Genomic DNA, 23182 nt, shown 5'->3' on the forward strand with positions numbered 1-23182 from the left:
CCAAAGTCCTCTCACAGCAGATACTTGACTGTCTACAATCACCAATTTATCTGGGTTCAGAGCTTCTCTTCGTTCCCCCTCTTTGTCCTCCCTGGGGTTGCTACTTCCTAGGGTCAACTGATGCTAAAACACCAGATTAGACGATGTGCAGAGCCCCTCAAACCCACCAGCAGACTGTCAGTGCTTGCCACTGAGAAACAGAACAAGTCATAGACAGATTTCAGTGGGAAACCTCGCCTTCAGCCAAGCTCTGGATGGTGTCACCCTGCCAGACTGGATCCAGAGTGGGAAAGAAAATGCACCAACCAGGTGTGCACCTGAGGCCTGCAGCTTGCACTTGAAACAGAAAATATTTGCCAGCATTCACCAGAATTCAGGTGTGGTTTCCTGAGCACTCAGAATGCAGCCAAAAGAGGCTGGTGGCTCTCCATGCATAGCAATCCGTTCTCGAAATGTGTCCCTTGTTCTCTGCTTGTCCTTGTGTGATCAACTGGATCACTGACCTCAGAATTAACTTTTTTTCTCCAAAGATTAACTTTCAGACTGAGCATCTCACTAATCATTCCAAAATCCTGACATAACAGACCACCTGGAACAAAACAAGAAGCCCTTTTTCCAGGGGGAAATAAAAACAACCATCAAAAGCTTTTCCACATGTTATTCAAGTCACATTCCTCATGTAACAGCAAATCAGAAAGTTTGATTTTTAAAAAAATCAATTATGAAGTTCAATGTACAGCCTTGCAGAAGTGAAAATTTAATTTCTCTGAGAAACAGCATCAGAATTGAATGTACTCTGCTGCATTTGGGAACAGCAAGGTAAGATTTCAGTATGACTCCAACAAAGCTCATAGCAACAGCTTATCAGACAACAAACTGCTGCATGGTAAAATAAAACAATTTAAAAAAACAGACTAGAGCAAGTGTGATCAAAAATACACTCTGGAATGTGCACCTTTGAAGAACAATAGCTCCAAACTCCTTTGAATTGCCAGTTTCGGGCATTTAGAACATTTTGATAGTTCTAAAACTCACAAAATCAATTCTTATCAACTGAAAAAACACTGTATTTGCAACCATGTCAAAGACTAAGTGTTGTGCTAAAAAAAATTCAAAAACTCAAACCAGTAAAATACCCCTGCAAACACACACCTGGGTCACTACAGGGTTAGGGTGATGAAGTATTTTTATGCTGCCCGTATTTCTATCCTGCATTAAAATCTTCTTCTGGAATGCAGGTGCTGGCAGCAGTGCTGGCCCATCTGTCCCATCTGGAGGCTTTCATCAGACACCAGAAGTACCTTAAACTCTCTTTTCAGGGACAGACACCACTTAGCTACACTCTCTGCACTGTTTACCTTCAACAGTGGTCATGCTATCAAATGACTGTACTACCTTTCCTATGGTTTTCCATCCTTCTATTTATTTAGGAATAAAATTACATTATTTTGTTAAATTAAACTAGAGTTTCAAAAGGCAGCAGAAGCAACAAGCATTTTAGTAACTTAATTTAGTGTTTACCAGCAGTAAGTTAAAATTCACTCTGATGAAAGCTGGTACTTAGGATTTTAAATATGAAAGAAAACTGTTAAGAGGAGAAAATTAAGACAATAGAGGCTGCTTGTCCTGGAAAAGCCACTGATAAAGAACTGAGCAGTTTAAGTACAAGTATTATCAAACAGTATTAATTGTCCAGCTCAGGAACACTTGTTCTTCCTGTCACTTTACAGAGGAGAAATCAGCTACTAAACTGTGGGCAGTTCATTACTAGTATAAAAATAAATTGCAAAGGGGATTGGATATAAAGAATACCAGTATCATAATTAAGACTAATGAATCTTTGGGGAGGTTACCTTTCTCAACATAAACGCACCTCTACCACAGGGATGCCATAAATCAAATCAGAGACCTTATAGCAGGACAGATGATGTAGCACTGAGCTACAATTAGCCCAACTCTTGAACTACAACTCAAAGGCCACAGCTTCAGTGACATGTGACATACAAAAGCCAGCTGGGCTGAGGAGCTGGGGCGTGACATGATCAAACAATTGTATCTGACTCGGTTTGTGTCAAACTGTGATAACAGTATTTTAAGGATGAACCATCTTTTATTATAGTAGCTTTTGTCATCTTTTCTTCTTTCACCCAGTTTTACGCATCACTCCAGCTGAAAAAGTAGAATGGTATCAAATTTATAATAGCATAAAAGCTACAAGGATCATTTAAAATGAATTAAGCACTAATAAAATGAGAGCAGTCAAGAACAGAACTGTGTATCATGACTCAACATAACATAGCTACCCAGGAAACTCAACAGGAGGGGACATAATTTTTGATGAGGAGAACTCAATCTACAAACCAATTTAATGAGAATCAGGTGGGAGAGGAAGGTGATTTCCCATGAGTATCAGTAAAGCTTGGTGGAAACAAAAAGACAGGGAGAATAATAAATAATGGAGTAGAAAGCTTATTATAGTAAGCGGAATAATTTGGCAACCCAGGACTCCAGGAACATTGTTACAACAGTATAGAGAGCACAAGAAGTACTGCAGATGAAAAATGTGTCCAGCAAACCATGAAGTTCAAAAGTGTGATGCTTCTGATAAAGAAGCCACTTCCCAAGCAAAGGAGTAAAATTATAATGTACAAAAGGTTTATAGGCAGTCTCCATGCAAGTCCCTGGCAAAACCTTTACTGTGGGCACTACACCTGGCTCTAGCACCCACATCTCAACAATGGTCACATGAACAGGAGGGAAGCTTGATTTCACTGAGATGGGTTTTCCATGTGATTAAAAACAGGGAAAGAGAGATTAAAAGTAAAAATGTTCACTGACTTGTAAGGCTTCTAACTTTATAATATAACCTTATCAATTTACACAACTGTATTTCATTCAACTGAACATTTTCTAGCATGGCAAGAGAACAATAAAAGCATTCAGAAAGCAATAGATTAGAGGAAGAATCTTTTATACAAGACACAAACCAAGAGCTAAGATTTCATACATCTCTAAAAGGGAAGTTTTACAATGCTAGAAACATTTTTGTGAGCTTAAAAGAAGAGAGGACATAAAATACATCAGTGTCACTATGTACCAAATACTACTTTTTCCTAGCATATAAAATTTACTTTCACTTTTCTTTTTCATCCTTTTTAGTATGCTTTCAAGTCCATTACTATGAAAGAATGACAGCTAAACCCACGCATTTCATTCCTATTTTTTGCCCATTTATCTTTCCTTGAGTAGGATGGACAATATGGTTTCATTTTATTTCTGAGGGAATTCCTTTATTTTACTACCCTGTTAGGTCAACTACTATCAAATGCTCATTTCTCTAGAGTCTGAATCATGCCACTCAAAGTGGAAACAAAAAACCAGGAAGCCAGTTTGATGTTCAGCTAAGTTGACTGCAACCCAAGAATAGGAAAATATAAAATTGGTATTTGACAAGAACTTTTGGTCTCCTTCCAGAACTAGAAGACTTGTAATTAATTTGGGGAACTTCTTACTCTTCATATCTTTTTGAGATGGCAAGAAATAGAACAGAACAGGCCAAACTTTTCTCCTCAAAAAAATTCAAACTTTTTAACAAGGATCAGGGTATTCAGTTTCTCTCTTTTAAACCTAAAATGTTTTATGACAACAAGAGCTTTCTTCAGCCTTTCTTTTCTGAATGTAGTCTGACAGGAAACACCCTGATGCATTCCACAGCTTGGTTTTTCAGCTCATTTTAAATCCTACCTTTACTTCTCCAACAACATCATCTCAATTTATTTCCTACGTTGACAAGAATAACTTCAAATCTAAAATCTGGAAGCAATTTCTATATGAGGATTCTTGCTAACCCTGAGATTCGAACTTCAGACAGAAAATAATCCAAAGTCCTCTGCCTATGTGGCTTCATTAGTAAGGATCTTTGTTTCAAATTGCTAAATGATTATCAGAATTTGCCTATGGAAACACCAGCACTACTCATCAATAAGAAACTACCACAACTCCCCAACCCATTGTTTCTGTAATAAGTAACAGGAATCCACAAGGAAGTTAATTAAGATCTAACCCTGCTCTTGAACATGCCAACAAGTTAATTTTAAAAACTGAGAGACTAAAGCACCATGTCCCATAACGATAGGCATTATTTATACCCCAGCTATACTCTCCCCTACAGCCCAGGCATCCCAGAACAAAAATGTTGCAGGATTATTCTTATTCCCTCGTAACTCTTCTGACATGACAGCCAAACAATCCTTCAAATCTAGCAATCAGTGATAGTTAACTCCAGCCACAATGGGGACAGGCAACACAAAGATCGGTACAGAAGAGAAGAACTTGAGCTGAACAGAAAGCAGTTCAAGAAGAGGGATAAAGTATAAGCAGTGGATGCAAAGAAACTTTTAAAGCCCAGAATAAAAACATGAACTCAGTGTATTCCAAAAATACTTTTACTATAGTTCCATGCTATCACAAACCAGTGCAAACCATCGATCTTGCTGAAAGGAGTGGATCACCTTCTTGCTCACTCTGGGTGCCTAGTCCAGTATCTGCTTCACCATCATGTGAGCCACACCAAGCATTCATGCAGCCATATCACAGACTAAATCAAATTAAAACTAAGGGGATTTTTTTTTGTCTGAAGGTGAAAAATAAAGTTAGCAGAACTAAAACTAAATATGCAAACATTTATATAAAATACAATGGCTCATTATGAATGTATTTGATATTTCAAGAGACCAATTCAACACAATGTTTTTCTTAACTTGAATCTTTGATACTTAACTTTCTTTTTACCCACAGAGTGAAGTGATCTTTACCTTTTCTCACAGTGTCTCCACCTGATGGAGTTCCATTTTCTTGCGGCGCTACAAGCGTTTTCAGAATTACTTGTGTTGCCCCAACTCTTGGCAGGGTGACATGTTTAAGAAATGGCAAGTTGTTTTTCTTTGCAAATGCCTGGCTTGTTTCTCTCCTTTTCCTAAGAAAGCCACCCTCTGGAAATAAAACAATCCATTTCCGATTGCGGCTCCTGTAATACTTTTCTAGATGATCTTTGAGTAACACAAGCTGCTGGTCACGGTGTGCTCTCCCCTGAAAGGATAAAACATTATCTAAATAAAATGAATGCTTTAAGGAGACAACATCAGACATAATTATTTTATTTCTAAGGTTTCTCTCTTTTCAGAGATAAAAATAATCCCCTGAGACAACAAAAAGCAATGTTCTCCTTGGAGTACCTACTGGAGGCCAACAGACCAGGCCTCAGTTGGGTTACCACAGCAGAACCACAGACCTCACTCAAATCTGCACCGCTCCAATGACTCGTTCATGTCTCCTCTTTGATGTATTAGGACGACTTCTTCACTTAAGAACAGTAAGATACATCCTTAATTACTGCAGAAATATCTTCAAAAACAATCTTTTCCCATCTCTGCACGCACCAAGCTACCCAAATTTTCAGAGGAATCTATTCACATTAATTAGCATTTTGGAGTGCTCCAAAGTGACTTTGTCAAATCACTCAAAAGACACAGGAGGGCAAAATTAAAGCTCTCCTCAGCAGAGGTGGTTTTAATTCTCTGAAATGTCAACAAAACTGCCACAAACTTTCCCCTGTTTGTTGGTTGGCTGGGTTTTTTTGGTCAGAGGAAGGAAGATGGGAAGAGTGGAGATGAATCAAAGACAAGAAGAAACAATACTTTACTGAAGGTGAGTTTTGTGAAAGTGTTTCTCCTAGCTTTAAGTCTCACCAACTTCCCACATGAGAGGGATGAAAAAGGCTCTGCCTGCTCATATTAATGCAATTATAGAACAATATAAAAGTTCCTCAGTTAAGCCAGTCCTTTCTCATCAGACCACAGGACTCCAAGATAGCACAGCAGTTAAGACAAGAGCAGGAACAGTAACCATCCAAGTATTACTAGGGCCTTTCTAGAGTCAGGCAAAAGACCATTACTCACTCACATGAAGTATTTTGCCACACCCAAAGGCTGACAGCCTAGAAACATTTTATTTTCAATTGGTTTATACTTAGAACCACGATGATGTCATTTTATTTCTGATGTTGTGTATAGCAACCACCTTACAAAAATGAGGAAAAGCCTTTGTTTGCACAACTCAGCAACTGTTTGGTTTGTAACTGGAATTGCAACCCCACATGCAGAAATTACAACTAACAAACTGATAGTCCTGTGTATCTCAAAATGTGCATCTTGTAAATCCTAACTGCTGGAACAGATTGGTATTTTACAAAGCATCCAACCTTGTTTCCTTCCATCCTCTCACAACACACAGTGGTGTGCCTCTAGAGACCTTTGTTTTATCTAATTGTGCCTGAGGCTGTCTAACTATGCCTCTAGTGTTAGCGAGAAATCTCACTTTAGCCGTGTTCTGCTGTGATTAAGCATTTCTTTACTTCATTCTGAGTAAATTATCTTCTTCTCTGCCATGTGAAAATTCATTATTTCTCTCTGGCTCTCCACATATTTTATGTCCAGGCAAAGTAATGAGGAGAGGAACGAAACATGTGTGGTGGATATTGCAGTTCATGCTTTTCATTGGCCTCCTGAGTTTCTGCTTTGAGGGTGCAGCTTGACCAACAGCCATCAAACAACAAAAAACCCTACCCAAACTGCATGAAATAATCTGAGGGTCTCACTCATTAGTATTTCAGATGCTGAGCTCAACATTCCTTCCTAACACTCAAATAATAATTAACCTTCAAGAATCAATTAATTCCTATTTGCATAGGTCCATCACCACTTTAAACTGATCCACTACTATGTCACCATCAAAAGGGACGGTCCTGCCTTTCCTAATTTGGAACTTTGACAGCCACAACAGCGACCTAACCAGACAGACTCTCTCCATGGCTTCAAGGTCACTAAGGAAAGATGAGAGGTGTGCTCAGAAACAGAGACAAAAAGGACTGCCCATGTATTTTGCTTGTACACCTCTCTCATAATAGGCTCCCATCACAACTGGATTTCATAAGCATTTGTGCTGTGCAAATAATAAAATTAGCTTGGAAAATTAAGCTTTTTTAGAACAAAGACCTCCCAAATATACACTTTACAGCATAGTTATTTCATCATGCAAACCAACCAGGAGATGAGAAGTAAGTCCTGTAACACCACAGTGTTCCAAATATAAGGATAAATCAAAGCACTATTATGTGTTTCCATTTACCTGTCTTATAAAGAAGTCTCCATGGATTAGAGACACAATGCCAAAGTTTGTATACTTAAAAATATGATCCATCAGCCACATCATCTGACGGACAGCCTGAAAAGTAAAAATAAATTAAAAGAGTGAGTGAATATCAGGTGCAGAGAATTATGAATATCCTGGTCACATTCTTGTCACTCTCACAACAGCAATAAAACTAGCAAATAGATAGAATAAGGTCCTTTACGCCCCAAAACATAAAGCAGCACAGGTGCTATGCTTCTCCCTCAAGAGTAAGATTAAATAGCTGCCTTTTTGTAATGTAATATACAGTTCTACAATATTAGCCGTGGCAGAGCAGCCACATGTATCCTTGAGAATTTAATTAAACCCTGCTGCTTGTCCCAGGCAAGCAGCACAGTGGGAAGGCAAAAACAGAGGTTGAGCCAATTGATTCACTTGACCATCACTTCTTACAGGACAGTAAAGGCAGACAGTTTACCTGTTCAGTCCTTCGAGATTTAAAATAGGAGACCTACTCCCAACCAAGTAAGTAAGAGAAGGGAAAAGCTTCTTTTCCCACAAGGTCTTTTTCCTCTATCACTTCTACATGTAGTTTTTGAGAGGGGTAGGAAGTGGGTCTCCAAAACTGGAAAATCCAGTGTCCCTTACATGCTCCCAATCTTAGGCTAGTCTACCTTTTCTCTTCCCTGTGTTATGAGGCCACATCAAGACTGATTCAAGCTCAGTGAAATTGAAGTCATGTAACACAGTACTCTTCCATTTACCACTATCAAAAAAGAATATGAAAGACTGTGACATTTCTCTGGTGGTCAGATGATCATTCAAGCACCTTCTGCTTTGCATCTTTCTCACGTATTTTGAGGCAAAGACAAAAAAAAGCAGCCTAAGAAATAAAGATGACTTGCTAGTATCTCTTCCTATCTGCCAATGGTATTCCTTACTAGATGCTACACATCCGAAGGACCAAAGGCACACTATGTATTTGTGAGTGACAAAAGAAAAATTAGTTCCTAGATACAATTCCTTACTTGCGACTAACATTGGTGAAATTGTTTATCCTACAGCTATCTCCAGGCCTATGTTAAATAAAAGTGAGGATCTTAAAGCAAAATTCTTCTCTGCAGACATTAACATTCTTTCCATTTCAGTAAATTAAAAAGCTTTATGGAGGAAAAAACAAGAAGGAAAAGGTGTGCCCTAAGGACAAGAGTTTAAAAAAGCATCACTGAGAGGTGTTACTGCTCTCCAAGGCACTACAATGAGCTCGTGCCCACGCATCACCCAAAGGTGACAGGCTGGTGTAGGGAACCACATCCTTTGATAAAAACACCACCAAAATTTCACTAATGATGATTTAGCCTGCAGCAGTACTCAGGCCTGCCAGTGTTCATCTACTACTTCGGCACTTTGACATCTGCTGTTCTATTATATCAAGCAGAAGCTGAACCAACATAATCTTATTTTACTGGAGGAGATAAGCAAGCTTAATACTCTGCTTTGCTGGAAAGAAAACGTGTCTTTCGAGGAGTCAGCACTGGTTCCAGATGTTCTATGGCAATCGTGGATGAGGAACTCCTGCCCAGCAACGCTAGTGCTTCTCCCCTACCATACCACATGTTACTGTCTTTTTCTTTAGATGATGGTAGGTCTATCCTGCAAGTTGATCACTGCTCTTCGGAGTCTGAAGTCCATCTCACCTTGTTTTAGGTGACACAGGGCTTCTAACTAGCATCCCTGGGCTTCCTCAGTCTTTCCTGAGAAGGAGTGATGAGATTTTGTCAAAGGTAAGTGTGACATGCAAATTATAACTAAGACACACACAGGTTGCTGCGTGTGGGCTACAAAGAGACAAACTTCAGAGTTCAGTGATCATAAATCTATCTGCAAGCCCAGGCAATGGTAGGAAGTACAAAGAGAAACTATTTTTATGTATGGATTAATATATACACACACTAACATATCAAATCAAAAAGCAGTTCAAAGAATAGGACACAGTTATTTTGTTTGCAATCAAAAGGCAAACGAGATTAATGGATAATCATTTTATTCTGCTACCAAGGGCAGAGTAGAGGACACTGCAAAATTTTGTTGGTAACTCTTCTATTTAGTGACTCCTCTATTTAGTATCCTCAGGAATGAAACAACACTTATGAGATGAGCCTCTTATCACTTGCATTTGAAGGAGGTTTAAACAAAGACACTCAGAAGTGTTTTGAACACAAATTCATAGTTGTTAACGGATTCAAAGAACTTTTGGATGCCACTTCAGGTCCTTTTTCCTTCGTGCTTCGTGGTTAACTAAGTTCAGAAGCTAGAAAAAGCTTTTAACAACTATATAAAAAATAATCTAGGTGCCTCCTATTACACAGGCCCACTTTCATTTCAGTCTACACAGATTTCACAACGCAACCTGGATAGACTGACTTTCATCTTTCAAGTGTCTCTAACTTAACAATGAAACACGTCTTGAAATCTACAAGCTGCACTTTTTTCTCCACTGCACCCTTCCTGGCACTGCTTTCTGTTCCGAATCAGAAAAAAACCCCACATTTATCAGTCCTAATCCAGTCAGAAAGCAGCAATAGCAACATTTTCACCTACTTCTTTTTGTGAAACACATAACCTTCAATATTTATGAGACCACAACTTAGTTAATTTTTTTAACACTTCCTTTCACAAAGAAATTGGAGCAATTTCTCAAACTTTATAAAAAGTGTAATTAGGTCACTTCTGGTTCACCTGAAACTTTGCTGTTTGGCTTATATTATCATATAATGTATTAATCAAACAATGCCAATCCAGTCCTAAAATTCTAATTTTCAGCTAACATTCCACTTTTCTAGTAAGAGATCACTTTTTTCTTATTCATGTAAGTTAATCTAAAAAACCAGAAATATCTCAGCACATGTATTTTATCTTACTGCTTGGTGAGATTAGATTTACTTAAAACAGACAGGCTACACCATCACTGGTATGTAAGTATTTATAGAATGCTAGAAAAAAATACCATGATGGTTCCTGACATGACCCTTGGGAAACACTGTCAAGTTGCAAAACTGTCTCATGAGTTTACCTCACTATACAGAAAAACCCAGAACTTTAAATTGAATGCTCCTGGTGTCTTAAATGAACATTTCTTTTTTTTAAAAGCAGCATTAAGTGCTTGCAGATTACATCTGGTTTTGGTCTGTACTGGCTGGCAAAAGCAAGCGAAAGACATTTGGGACTGGCACAGGATTAACCCTCCTTAACAAAAAAAATCATTATTGAAAATCACTGTTTTGCTGACAGATGAGTATCAAGCTTGTGAAGGACTCCATGTTAAGTTTACACTGGATTTAAGGAAAGCTGACTAATTTAAGCACTTGCATACTGTATAATGATTATTTCTGGACAGGTAGGTTTATTTTTTTTCCTCCAATACTTACTTTCACAGTCACTCTAAGTAATGACAAGTCTCTTATCTTTAGAAATATGAAGCATGCTATTTAAAAGCACCTGATTCAGCAAGTTCTAGCAAGGATAAACTATCCTGATCTTCTTCATTATTTTCAGCCACTTGTACTACTCCTGCTGTATTTTAAGCATGTATTGAAGCTCACATTGTTTTATTTCTTTATTAGCTGAAAACAAAGCCAATTAGGCTCTGGACATGCACACTGCAAGAGCAATTACCACAACTACTTAAGGGAAAAAATAGTGATTTTAAGGATGTTCTGCTTTTCTGAAAACATGCAAACCTAGTAATTTCTGTGGTGAAGACCGTGATCTCAATGCCTTCTTCCATTTTTAGCATCTCCTACAGTCACTGAAACTTACTCTGTCTTGACTGAAACTTTCAAACTATGGGGTCAAACGGATAAATATTATTTAGATTTATATATATATACTAGTGATCATGATCATATGCCATACATATCAACAGGACTACACCCTCACAGCCATATCTTTATCACAAGATTGTCCTATGCACTATTTTGATGAAGGGAATCGAAGAGTTTATTCTCTCATTCTAATCCTTTGCATACAGCACAGAACACCATAGAGATCCAATTCTCTCAATTCCAAAAGAAACAAAAGCAATTAAAAGTACTTTTAAAACAATCTGCTCTAGGCTAGAGTAGAAAGAAAGAAAGGAAGGAGTCTGCTCCATCTTGAATGGCATTTTCATACTTTGTGAGGTTGGGTTGTTTGAAAGGGTTTTTTTATTGTTTTTTCTTAAACAGCTCTGCTGTCATAAGAAAGATCTGGAAAACTTTCTACAAAATGGTACATCACTGATGAAGGTAAGTGTATACTTAACTATATTAATTTGCACTAAGAAAAACAGTGCTAGTTAAAAATTGTGCAGATGCAACAAAAAGCTCTTCTTGTTTCCTTGTTTCTTCACCAGATGATGATGAAGGAAGGCAACACTAAGACACTTCAAGAAAGAAGACAACACTAAGACACATGCAGCTGATGCATTTTTTCAGCTTGACAGGTATGCTTCCCACTCTTTGTAGCCTAATCTTGCACACATCCCCTTCTACCTAATTTGTATATAAATATGATCTCCTGTTTAGATTCTATACTCTGGTGTTCACTCCTTAGATATGAATTTTCTGAACAGTAATGCATGAAACAATTAACCTTAGTTACACTTCTCACCAAGAAATGCTTAAGGGTTTGTGAAATAAGAGCTCATGCAATTTTGACCTTTGCTAGGTAGCTTAACTTTGGCATGCCCTCACTCCTACCAAAATCCCATCCACAGCGTGCTCTAACTTTGAGAAAAATTCCATGCTGGAATAAAGTCATAACCAAGAAGCCAGACCTGTGTTGGTCTGAGCAAAGTTGGCATGAGTTGCACAAGGGCATGAGGTGAGAGGAAGGAGTCAAGTCCATGATTACATGCAAGGAGATCTGCTTCCCTCTGCATTAACCTCAACTGGATGCACAGCGACTCAGCCCACATCTGACCTTCTCCAAAGACAACATTCAGGGTCTGTACCTGCTCCAAGCTACTGGCTGTCACGTTGGACCAAATCCAAACAAAAACCTCCCTAGGGAGATGATCTGGTGGGTTACACCCCAAAGTGAGCCATTAGGGCCACACATGGATGCGAGCAGTCCCGAGGGAACACGGCACACACAGCAGCACCCCACGCCCCGGGTGTAGCCTACCGTGCCTTTATCCTGAAGGCACATCATCAGAGTGCAGACGTCACCCGTCGCTTGGTGGTTCACCAGCACCATGGCTTCATCTTCTGACACTGCTTTAACGTCATCACCCCATTCCACTACTATTAAAAAAAAACCAAAAAGGTAAATTAAACAGTGAGCACAGGGAAATCTTTCTATCAACAAAACAAAACGACCCTACACCCAGACTATTATCATAAAGAAACCTACATGCTACATGTCAATTTAAATCGGTACATAGCATAAGGCAGGAATATTAGCAAGACCATTTTTCCAAGCAGGGGGTATCCAGCTTAGTTCTAAATTGCATGCACAGAATAAGAACAAAACAAAAATACTCTACCAGAACATGTGCACAGAGATTGATCTCTTTGTGTCATTACACCATTCTCTATTTAGGGTCTGAAAATTACATAAGCTTTTTGACCCAGCTTTCATACTCATCTATCTCACCCCACTAGATTAAAAAGAAAATGATATTGTCAACAGTGGGTTTTTCTAGCTGGGTTTGTTTGAGGTTTTTTAAACCTAGCAATTTTTTTTCATTTCTACACTCACTATTATTATTCTACTCCAGTAAAAGCAAAACAAAAAGATCTGTATTTGGATCATTAGGTTTAAAATGCTACGTTAAACAAGCTCATTCATTAAAATCTAAACAAGTTAGCTATAGGCAAGAAAGTGGGTTCAGAAAATGCTGCTCAGATGACAGAAACTATTAGTCACTCTTTTGCAGACCAGAGACCAGATGCTCCAGCAGCAAGAATGATGTCAGAAGGAAGATACAGTTAGTTGTTTATCATCCAGCATTTACACTATCAAAACCATGCTGAGATAAGGAAGAGGGGTTAAAATTGGTAATTCCATCATCACCAAGTAACTACGTGGAGAAAGAGAAGACTGCCTCCCAAAGAACCCAGGATGGAAAACTAGGAAATGTGTGCTGTAAATTAAAGACCAGGCTGTGTCTAATGCTGCCATTGGGATAAAGAGTCTGTCTTTCTTCAATGAAAGGGATGGACACCGCAGTGCAGGGTAAAGGGAAAGGATGGACAGGCAGAGGAGCTCTATTAAGTTCCAAAAGGAAAATAAGAGGCATTGCCTGTGCATGTAGGACATAACTATTTTTCTGTGTTTGTTCAGTACCTTAAGTGGTTCTTACTGGCTATTATTTTCAGTTCTGACAACAAAGGAAGTATTTCACCTGCACTACTGACTCTTTTGTACTGTTAGCAGTTCTTTAGGCAGTGAAAAACTCTCAGAACAGGACAATTATTTTACTACTATCTGTCTTTTAATAGATGGTTTAACTGACGCAAAGGTAATAGCCTACACACTGAAGACAAGAAGCAATAACCCATGCATAGCTTCCCTGTCCTTGAAGAAAGCAATTAGCATCACACTTTTGAAAACTGCCACTTTATTCCTTTCTAACAGCTCCCAAATTAGTACTGAATTGAGACTTGAACACAAAGTAAAAAAATAAAATAAAATGCTGTATTTGCTCACAGGTAGATAAAATCAGACTAGAGATATGAAGGTGAAGAGGACTATTCATTCCATAATGTTCCATCTCTTTTCCTTTCCCTGGGAAAGCTAAGCAGAGATCTCTTCTTATTCTTCCCACCATGAACTTGGAAGATCCCCTTTATCCCTCCTCCTCATTATGTGCAAATTCCCTCTAATGTCCTCTCTAACCCCATGGAAGTTGGAAAATGCTTGGCCATGGCAGTCGTAGTTGACTGTGCACCTTCCTTATCAAGTATTTCATGTATCTCACTATGGCAGTAACCCACAGAGCAGGAAACTAAGATGAAATGAGAATTGTTTTAAAGGGAAATGAATCAACCACGTACCAACTTCGAAATTATTACTTCAGTGTTTCTATTAAGCAGCCAATATACAAAAGCCAGAGAAAATAAACACATTCCTTTACTATAGATATTTCCCTGGAACGTAGCAATTAAATAATAATAATTTAAACCGTAGAACAACGTAGAACAGTTTTGAAGAAACTCTTCAAAAATGATTCAGAGATCTAACTTTACATTGGCTCATGACTGGAAAATACAAGCCGTGAGAAGCAGCACACAAGTGAAAACAACAAAAGAGGAGAACTTACGAAGCTTAATTTGCTATAAAAAAGTACACTTTTAACATACTAGGTGACAACTAATGTCTGACTTTGAAACTTTCAGATAGGCCCCAGTCAAAGAAACACAGGGAAAAAAGCTTCTCTGGTTGCCTATTTTACCCACTGCTGTTGAATACAAGAGGGTATAAAACAAACAAACAGCTTACAATGCACTAACAGGTTTCAGCTGAGAAGTAAGAAAAAGGTGGGCTCTGTGATCCCACTCCAAATGTAAGGTGAAGAAATCTGAAGTTCGATTTAATTCTTCAACTGGTTTACTCAATTCATTTTACCTATCAACCAGCCAGGCTAACAGCTCAACTTGTGCCACTCAGCTGACAGGTAGTGGGTTATTAAATCCCAGGGTATCAGCTAGCCTTCCTCTAGCTTCTTTCCCCTCTGTCATTCCTCCTCAAGGCAAGCAGGCTGTCTCTTATGCTTAATAACGCTTTATGGTCAATTGATTGACCTGATTATCAAGGAGAAAAGAATCACTTTGTGCAAGTCCTTCACAGAGCTTTTCTAGATTGAAAAGAGAACAGCAAACCACGGGAGTGCAGAGAAAAACTAATGCCATTACTACAGTTTTTTAAAGAAGAATAAAACAAATCCTCACGTCTCTTAAAATTGTAAGTTCACAGTGTCCCTTTAAATTCAGTGGGGGGGATAAACGCTTGTCTTCAATTTTCTCCCCACACTGAAATTTTCCAAAGAAGAACATTTGGCTTTAAGAAATAGTTGCACTATTATAATCCTCCACTGCAGTTGGAAACACTGAAATCAAAACCTCAGCTGCATGGCAGCAGAACCAAAGCCACTGCTTTGCTCCACTGTAAAAAGACAGAAAACAGCTCAAAGACAAGTATTTGGCATTCAGGGGCCTGAGATCCTGCAAACATTCCTCCACAGCTTCTTTCTATTGTCAGAGCACATTTTACAAGGACACCAGTTCTGTGTCTACAGCCTGACAAAAGTTAGATTTCTGCAAATGCAGTTTAACATAGTAAAATAACACAAAGGGAGAAAAGAGCAGGAATCATTTTAATGTGGCAAGACATATGTGACTTAGCTTCACAGGACTTCACTTGTGACTTTGGGTTGTGAACAAAAGGCCTCTCCAGGAAAGGATGAAGACAAATTTACTTGCAATTACATGAACCCTAAGACAGAAATATTTATTCCTCTCTCATAACAAGAAGTCCAAGATGTAGAACATCAAGAAAATATTTCATCTAATGAGCTGCAGACATAGCTTTTTATGAGCTAATCTTTGCAGAGCTTAAAGAAGAAAACAAAAGTAATAAAGTTTTTTCCATATTTTTACTGAACTATTACTAGCTGTTGAGAGTTCTCAGAACACTTGGCTACTTTGCAATCATGTCCTTAATGTAACCGTGTGCATGCAAGTGATGCTATGAATAAATATTCAAGCACTTTAATTACAGTATGGCACTAGGCTGAGCAAAGTACTACTAACCTAACTAAAAATTCAGTAATTTATTTTATAGTTTTCAATATACCTGGAAGAATGGCAGTCTACTGATCTGTGCAACTGCCCAGCCATTAATATGAACAACTTCATTTTACATACTGTATTTTAAAACCTTAAAAATGGTCTGAAATTTTCACCATCTCTTCTTTGTTACAGTCAGCAGTTTCACTACAGTGTGTGCCCTAAGAATTGGCACAGATCTTTTTGGCATCATAACAACTTAAGTCCTAATTTATTCTTTCAAAAGGCACTGAGTTTTAAAAGACTGACTTTTTATGGCAAGGTCTGGGAAGTGACCTTAAGCACTCTAATCACAAATATTGAAACACATATCACCTAAAGTTACAGTATATGTAATTGATTTGGATATCCACTTTATTTGCTAATTAGACTTGAGTCCACACAATATTCACAACTTTCTCTAGAAACTGGGAGAAGTTAAGAACTTGCACTCCAGAACTTTCCACAAGATGACAGAATGGGTCAGGTTGGAAGGCACCACAGTGGCTCATCGGGTCCAACCTTCCTGCTCAGGCAGGGTCATCTGAGAGCACATGGCACAGGATTGCACCCTGACAGTTGTGCAATATCTCCAGTGAGAGAGACTCCACAACCTCTTTGGGCAACCTGTTCCACTGCTTGGTCACCCACACAGTAAAGAAGTTCTTCCTCATGTTCAGGTGGAACTTCCTGTGCATCAGTTTCTGCCCATTGTCCTTGTACTGTTGCTTGACACCACTGAGCAGAGCCTGGTCCATCTTCTGACATCTCCCTTCAGATACCTAAACAGATTGATGAGGTTCCCTCTCAGTCACCTCTCTCATTCTTTCCTCCTAAGAAAGATGCTCCATCATCTCTGTAGCCCCTCACTGGAGCAGCTCCAGCAGCTCCATGTCTCTTTTGCACTGAGGAGCCCAGACCTGGACACAGCACTCCAGATGTGGCCTCACTAGAGCAGAATTGAGGGGCAGGATGACCTCCCTCAACCTGCTGCCAATGCTCTTCCTAATGCACCCCAGGACACCGTTGGCCTTCTTGGCACAAGGGCACTGCTGGCTCAGGGACAGCTTGTTGTCCACCAGGACCTCCAGGTCCCTCTCTGCAGAGCTGCTTTCCACCTCCCAGACTGCTGCTGGTGCATGGGGTTATTCCTCCCCAGGTGCAGGACCCTGCCTTTTTAGAGCCATCCATAGCTTATTTTCCCTTCTGATCACTTGCAATCACTTGCATCCATGCCAAAAGACTGGCAACTCTTGGAACTGAACAGAACCACCTTTAGTCGATCGCTTGGAAACCTTCAGCAGCAAATAAAGAGCATTACTGAGGAACAGCCTTCCTCAAAAGCCACCCTGCTTTCTAGCAGAAAGAATGTTATTGTTAGGTGTTCAGCAGTGACTAACGCCTGACAACCAGGTTTCTATGCTTTAAGCATTTCCCCTCTTACTCAAGCATTTATGTCTGGCAAGTTGCAATCCTGCTTTACTGTTATTCACAAATGACTTGTCAAAGCACGTTTCAGCTGGAGTAGCCATGTAGAGTTGTTCAACTCATTTGTCTCTCCTTTATAGATGGGATTCTTTGATAGCAGGCATTACAAAATCCCAGAAGTGATGTCAGAGGTTAAATACTACTTAGATGTTTTTCGCCCTTCACAAAAAGGTTAAAGGTATTTATCTCTGGGAATTGGTTGCCTACAGTGAAAAAAAAAGGAAAACAAACAATGGACTAAGCTAATTATCATATAGTTAGTCTTTTACTTTTATTAAGAATGTATTTTAAGGTCAGAATGTATTCCAAAACACCTACATAAAATCAGACATGTACTACTGGAAAAACAGCTCTTCCTATCCCACCCATTCCTTCCAAAATTCCTACTGCCAAGGAAGACCTCATGTCTTGCTTTTAATAACACACAAGATGTACAGATGATGAATAAAAATAGAGCACAGAAAAGGAGGTAAAAAACACACATACAATATCACATCTCATTAAACACGGCTTTGCTTAACATACTATCCTTTTTCTATTAAAGAATGTACCCTTCCTAACAAAAGTATTGTTGATTTCAATACGTATCTTTAGGTTGTAAACATGTAGTTTCAAACCAGATTTTGATAACAAAAAGAACATCCTTTACAAGTAACTCAATTCAGAATTTTATGATGATGACAGGAAAAACCTGCCAGTGCAGGTCCGTTTATTTCCATTAAGAAAAACTGACAATAGAAAATTCAGAGTAGGAGCAGCAGCTGGGGAAGGGAAGGCTGCAAATAAAGGGAGGTTGTTCCTACAATATATTTTAATAAACCCAGGTTGGGCTTAAGATGTCCCAGTCACGATCTTCGTTTTTCTGCAACAAACCATTCTGCACACCTCTACACTTCATTGTAGGACACAATACAAATTTTCTTTTTGCTTTCAGTTCTTCTTAGCTTCCATCCTCTCCTTCTGCAGTTCAAAGTCAGATCTGCTTTGTGGACAAGAGCACTAGCAGTCACAACATTTATTCCCTAAGTCAACCCACCCTCTTACTTCAATTAACCAACAGTCAGAAGTGTTAAAAACAGGAGACAATTACAACAGAGATGCCCTGGCTCCGTCACCTTCCTAACCAACCCAGGAGCCATGTTTTACCTAAAGCACAGAAGTTCCTTTTGGAAACAGGCTCTAGCAATGACTGCTTTTGAAGACTGACTTAGTTTTCCTTGAGTGCACATTCAAGACCTCATGGGTACAGTTTACTTGAGTTCTATAATTCACTGGCACAAGAGATGATGCCTGTGGCTGAAAAGAGGGCTCCTTTTACCCATATGTGAATGAGAATGAATAATCAGCAAAACCTTAGCTCACCTTCAAGGAAGCAAACTTCTGCCCGACCTAAGTACTGGCAATACCATTTCAAGAGCTTCAGCACTTAGCAGTTGTACCAGGCAAGCAGTTTATATGATGAGAAAACTTTTAAAATTAACAGATATTATCACAATACACAAGCTATGATCACAGCAGATATTTAAGGAAGAGTTCCGATATATCTCAAATATTACAAGAACATGTCTTGCATGAAACACACCCTCCACATTTTCTGGAGGTCTCAGTTATTTTATGCCGCTCCCACAACACTGCTTGAAATGTACAGGCACCCAAGTCCCACAGCTCATAGTTTTGATCATCCAAATTGGAAGCTCAGCTGTAGATGGTGGTTCCTGCTCCCAAGGAGTAGCACAAGTCACAGTGTTTGTAGCCACACAGGTAAATGGGAACAGTGAGACGTGAAGATTGCCATTGATGTCAGCTTTCATGACTACAGTGGTAATGAACTGTAGCAGCTGAGAAGGAACCCCGCTGTCTGTTTTGCTGCTTCTATTCTTAGAAAAGCAACTGCAAGACTGAAGAAGGAGATGGAGTGCTGAAATCCTTTTGAAGTACCTCGCGCTCATGAGTCAGAGCACTCGCAGAAGGAGGGAGCTGAACAGCACATTCCTCCCCGGTGACAGATAAAATATATTAACCACCCAGAGGAACATCAGTGCATTCATGAGCTAATATCCTAATGCTCTAATACCTTACATATTGCACATGTTATAACGGCCAGGAAAAAAAAAAAACTTTGTTTGAAGTCTAGAAGGGGAAGCAAAACAGTGGGGTAGTCTGGCAATTTTTTCTCACCATTAAAGAACACTTCAAAATAAAACATCAGAACAAGTAAAGGTTATTAAGGGATACTGCAATCAAATGCTCAGGCCTAGAAGTTGAAAATTATCCTGACAAGTTTTAAAGTATGCACACAAAAAATTACCTAGTTAGTAGCACATCGTCACCAAGGTCCTAAAAAGGCAGGTGAACCTGAGCCAAGAGTGAACACACTCCAGATTAACTGCCACCACTTCAGTTTATGTGCAAAGCTGACATCCTGTACCATTTGGGTCATTCCTAGTTACAGTGTGGAAAGAAATAATGTCAACCTATGCTCAAAAATGTCTATTTCATTTTATTTATGAAATAAAGACTAAATTTACAGGACTGTCTTCAAGATTACCATAAACCAAAAAAGGTATGTAAGCTAAAGATGAACTTTTGCCTTTTCCTGGTCAAAAGCTTCTAAACACTGGGGATGACCAAAAGGTTGTAATGTCATAAGTGACAGAAGCAAAGAAACATATTTTCATAAAACAAACATCAAAGAGATTCTGAATAGAAGGATCTCAGCTAAGTTGTTACGTAGAGCAAAGACAAGATTTGCAGCTTACTAAAACTGCACAATTTTACACGGGAAGAAACATCATTTGACAATCACTGACCACAAAATCTATCATATGAAAAAAATCTGCCATGGAATTTTGGTCCAGAGATGTTTTAATCCTCCTTAAAGCGGGAGTACAGATTTTAAAAGACAACCAAGACATATAGGTTTTTTTTTACCACTATGCACTTTGTGATTCAAGTCCAAGGTCAGAGACAAGGATGGAAACACCACAGGCAATCTCTCATCACAGAGGTCAGCACTTGCTTAACTAGACCTGTTGTCAGACAAGGCTGTGGGTCCTGCATTTCAGTCTCTTTATCCACAAGAATAATTTTTATAAGTGAAGAAGGGTTCTCACCAATTAAGCACATGACTTTAAATACTGAATGCACATAATACTTTTCCATTGTTTTAAAATGCAACAGTCAAACTCTCAGGGTTTCACCTGTAACACTGATGTTTACTTTTAACAAGAGGCAAATGTGATGTTGGACTACCCTAAGTTGATATCTGTAAAGTCCTTTTCAGTGTACTGTACACTGAAACCACAGTAATTTAACTATGGTTACAATGCAAAACGTATCCTAATCTCAAAGAAAACTGTATCTGTAACACTGCTTTATGAAAAACAGCCTGGCTTTTCTAGAATTAAAAAGAAAAGTTGCACTGAAAGCAGCAATTCTGGAATACAACACCACAACATTTCAAGCATGCTTTTAGCAAAAGGTTAAGTACTGCAGAAGAGCGAGAGAGGAGGAAGGAGTATTGGTTTTCTCTGGTAAAAAAACATACCAGTGCAGCTGGGTAAGGAAAATATGCTACAAATACAAAGCTTCCTATTATTGTTACCCTTATCACCCTTTCAAGCAAATAACAGTTGGCTGAGGCTCTGTATTTTTAATAACTTGAACCCAGCAGGTTGCTACAGTACTTTACCCATACTCATCGTGCCCCATCACTACTGCTGTGCCACTAACAAAGCGGGAACCGAGCTGATGAACAGGGTCTGACTCAGCAAACACCAACAGGCAGGAATAAAAGTGCTACAGCACTTTTGTCATTATTTTCCCTTTAAAAACTACCAGTATCTTAAAAAAAAAATACCCATCTGCTGCATGAGCTGGAGAACTTGTTCCCTCCTGGATTCAAGTCAGAAAATACCAAATGACTTCATGCTCAGTATATAAAGTGAGGAGAAGAGGGAAGAAGTGGGATGTTTGGAGTGATGGTGCTTGTGTTCCCAAGCAAACACTGTGTGTGATGGAGCCCTGCTTTCCCAGGGATGGCTGAACACCTACGTGCCTGCCATGGGAAGTGGTGAAAGACTTCCTTGTTTTGCTTTGCTTGTGGGCCCAGCTCTAGCTTTCCCTATTAAACTGCCTTTGCTTCAACCCATGGGTTTTCTCACTTTTACACAATCAATTCTCTCCCAGATCCTGCTGGCGGGGGAGCGACCAGGCAGCTGTGTGGGGCTTGGGTGGCTGGGGTTAAACCATGACAGGCCAACAAAGAGTCACTGAGACGATTAAGGGACCAGAGCATCTTTCACAGGAGAGGCTGAGGGAGCTGGGAATGTTCAGCCTGGAGAAGAAAAGGCTTCAGATGGAAAATCGCACCCATGTGTCAGTACCTGATAAGGGCACAGAGAGAGGTGTGAACATGACTTAGCCAGACTCTTCCCTGAAGTATCCAGTGACAGGTTGAGAGGTAACAGGGACAAATAAAAAAAACACAGGATATCCCACATCAACATAAGGCAAAAAAACCCCCAACAACCAAACCACCAAACATTTGTACTATAGTATGTTTCTGGGTTGCACAATGAGGTTGTGAAATGTCCATCCTTGGAGCTATTCAAACCCTGACAGGACATGAACCTGTGCAACCTGTTCTAACTGACCTTGCTTTGAGCAGGGGGTTCAGCTATATGATCCTCAGAAGTCCTTTCCAACCTAAACAATTCTAACAGCTTGATACCAGGAGGAAAAACACAGTGTTAACAGAATTCTCTCTTAGTGGATATGTTCAACTACAACAAAACCTACAGCTTCATCCTGCAACATGAGAAAGAACAGCCTTTATAATCACAAAGCACACGCTGCAAATACAAACTGGTAAGGTTTTTCTGTCTTACTGCTGCAGAACTGCAGCAAAGACATACATCTGAAAGACAGTTCAAACCTTAATATGAAAGAAGCGGAGTATGATTCATCTGGGATCATCAAACTCAGGCAAAAAAGTGGGACCAACCCAGAAGCTTGAGGCAAAAATGCATTTTAGCCACAATAAGCCATTGTGTTCACTGCTAGGAAGTCTTGATACTTTCATCTGAACATCTTTATTTAGATATTTATATCTTTAGCTATATTATGGAAAAGTAAACTCCTCTATTGAGCCTGTTTTGTCTGCATGACAAACACAACACATGTAAGCAGCTACATTGAAACTGAGCTACTTTAAGTTACTCAAACACCAAGATATTCAAATTATTACTTAATACTAAGATACAGCTACTGACACCTACTTAAACACAAAACGTAAGAGTAAAAAACAAGTAAACAGAGGACCCCAACATGTAAAGTGGGAAGGCCTCAATTATTACCTTTATCTATGATATTTATCTAAAATAGTTTCCTAAGTTGCTCTTATACTTGAGAAGCAGAAAAAGAGTCACTGCAACATCATGGGAGCATCTGTGCTGGTGGAAAAAAAAAAATAGGAGGGGCAAGCCAGCACAATCAGGGCTATCAAAAGATGGCATGATGGGGCAGCAAGCACCAGTTGAACCAGGATGAATCCTTACAGAATTGTGGTTTGCTACACTGGAAGACCTGCTGGGCAAGTCTGGTTGGCCCAACAAGAAAAGCACAATCAGTTCGAGTCACCCGGGTTACCTTCAAAATTGCTGTGAATTTCTTTTTGAAACAAACCTGTTAGGCAT

At 39.2% G+C, this 23182-nt stretch overlaps 1 protein-coding gene across 2 annotated transcripts in view; it reads right to left on the minus strand.

Moving 5' to 3' along the window:
• The window catches only part of LPGAT1 (lysophosphatidylglycerol acyltransferase 1), a 61598-nt gene that overhangs the window by 21356 nt on the left and 17060 nt on the right, over positions 1–23182 (minus strand). For both annotated transcript variants that reach the window (XM_048297218.1, XM_048297219.1), the window contains 3 exons: positions 12355–12473; positions 7186–7281; positions 4815–5088 (listed from right to left, as the gene is read on the minus strand). In XM_048297218.1, the coding sequence (XP_048153175.1) occupies positions 4815–5088; positions 7186–7281; positions 12355–12473 (489 nt within the window). The remainder of the gene's footprint in view (positions 1–4814; positions 5089–7185; positions 7282–12354; positions 12474–23182) is intronic.

Source organism: Corvus hawaiiensis, chromosome 3 (assembly GCF_020740725.1).
Source record: "Corvus hawaiiensis isolate bCorHaw1 chromosome 3, bCorHaw1.pri.cur, whole genome shotgun sequence".
Lineage (NCBI taxonomy): Eukaryota > Metazoa > Chordata > Aves > Passeriformes > Corvidae > Corvus > Corvus hawaiiensis.